We start from the raw sequence: 409 nt of genomic DNA, 5'->3' as shown, positions 1-409 counted from the left end.
CCTGCTGGAGGCGGCCGAGTACCTGGAGCGCAGGGACAGAGGTAGCGCCCTGTGCCCCTTTGTGCGCCGGACGGCGGGTGGGCGGGATACGGGACGCGGGTAGGGGCCCGCTGACCGCACCGTCTGTCCGCAGAGGCCGAACACGGCTACGCTTCGGTGCTGCCCTTCGACGGCGATTTCGCCAGGAAGAAAACAAAGGCGGCCGGCCTGGTGCGCAAGGCCCCGAACAACAGGTACCGCCCCCTGTGCTGCCGCCCCCCGCCCGGCCCTGAACCAGTCCCTCTCCGCATGGCCGGGATTCGGACCCCTATTCCTACCCGGGGTGTTCTTACTGGTCCTCGATCCCTGGCCTGCAGCCCTAGCTGCCGCCGCAGGGCCGGGGGGCAGGCATGGACGGGGGGCGGGGCCC

At 71.4% G+C, this 409-nt stretch overlaps 1 protein-coding gene across 1 annotated transcript in view; it reads left to right on the top strand.

The window, feature by feature from the left end:
* Position 1: 1 nt before the first annotated feature.
* The window catches only part of MXD4 (MAX dimerization protein 4), a gene marked incomplete at its 5' end in the record, with an annotated part of 13,235 nt that continues 12,827 nt past the window's right edge, over positions 2-409 (top strand). Inside the window, 2 exons of the mRNA XM_006152956.2 lie at positions 2-41; positions 134-233. Coding sequence (XP_006153018.1) covers positions 2-41; positions 134-233 — 140 coding nt within the window. The remainder of the gene's footprint in view (positions 42-133; positions 234-409) is intronic.

Source organism: Tupaia chinensis, unplaced genomic scaffold, assembly GCF_000334495.1.
Source record: "Tupaia chinensis unplaced genomic scaffold, TupChi_1.0 Scaffold000360_1, whole genome shotgun sequence".
NCBI lineage: Eukaryota > Metazoa > Chordata > Mammalia > Scandentia > Tupaiidae > Tupaia > Tupaia belangeri.
The sequence above is the reverse complement of the archived record's forward strand: the minus strand, read 5'-3'. Positions and strand labels throughout refer to the sequence as shown.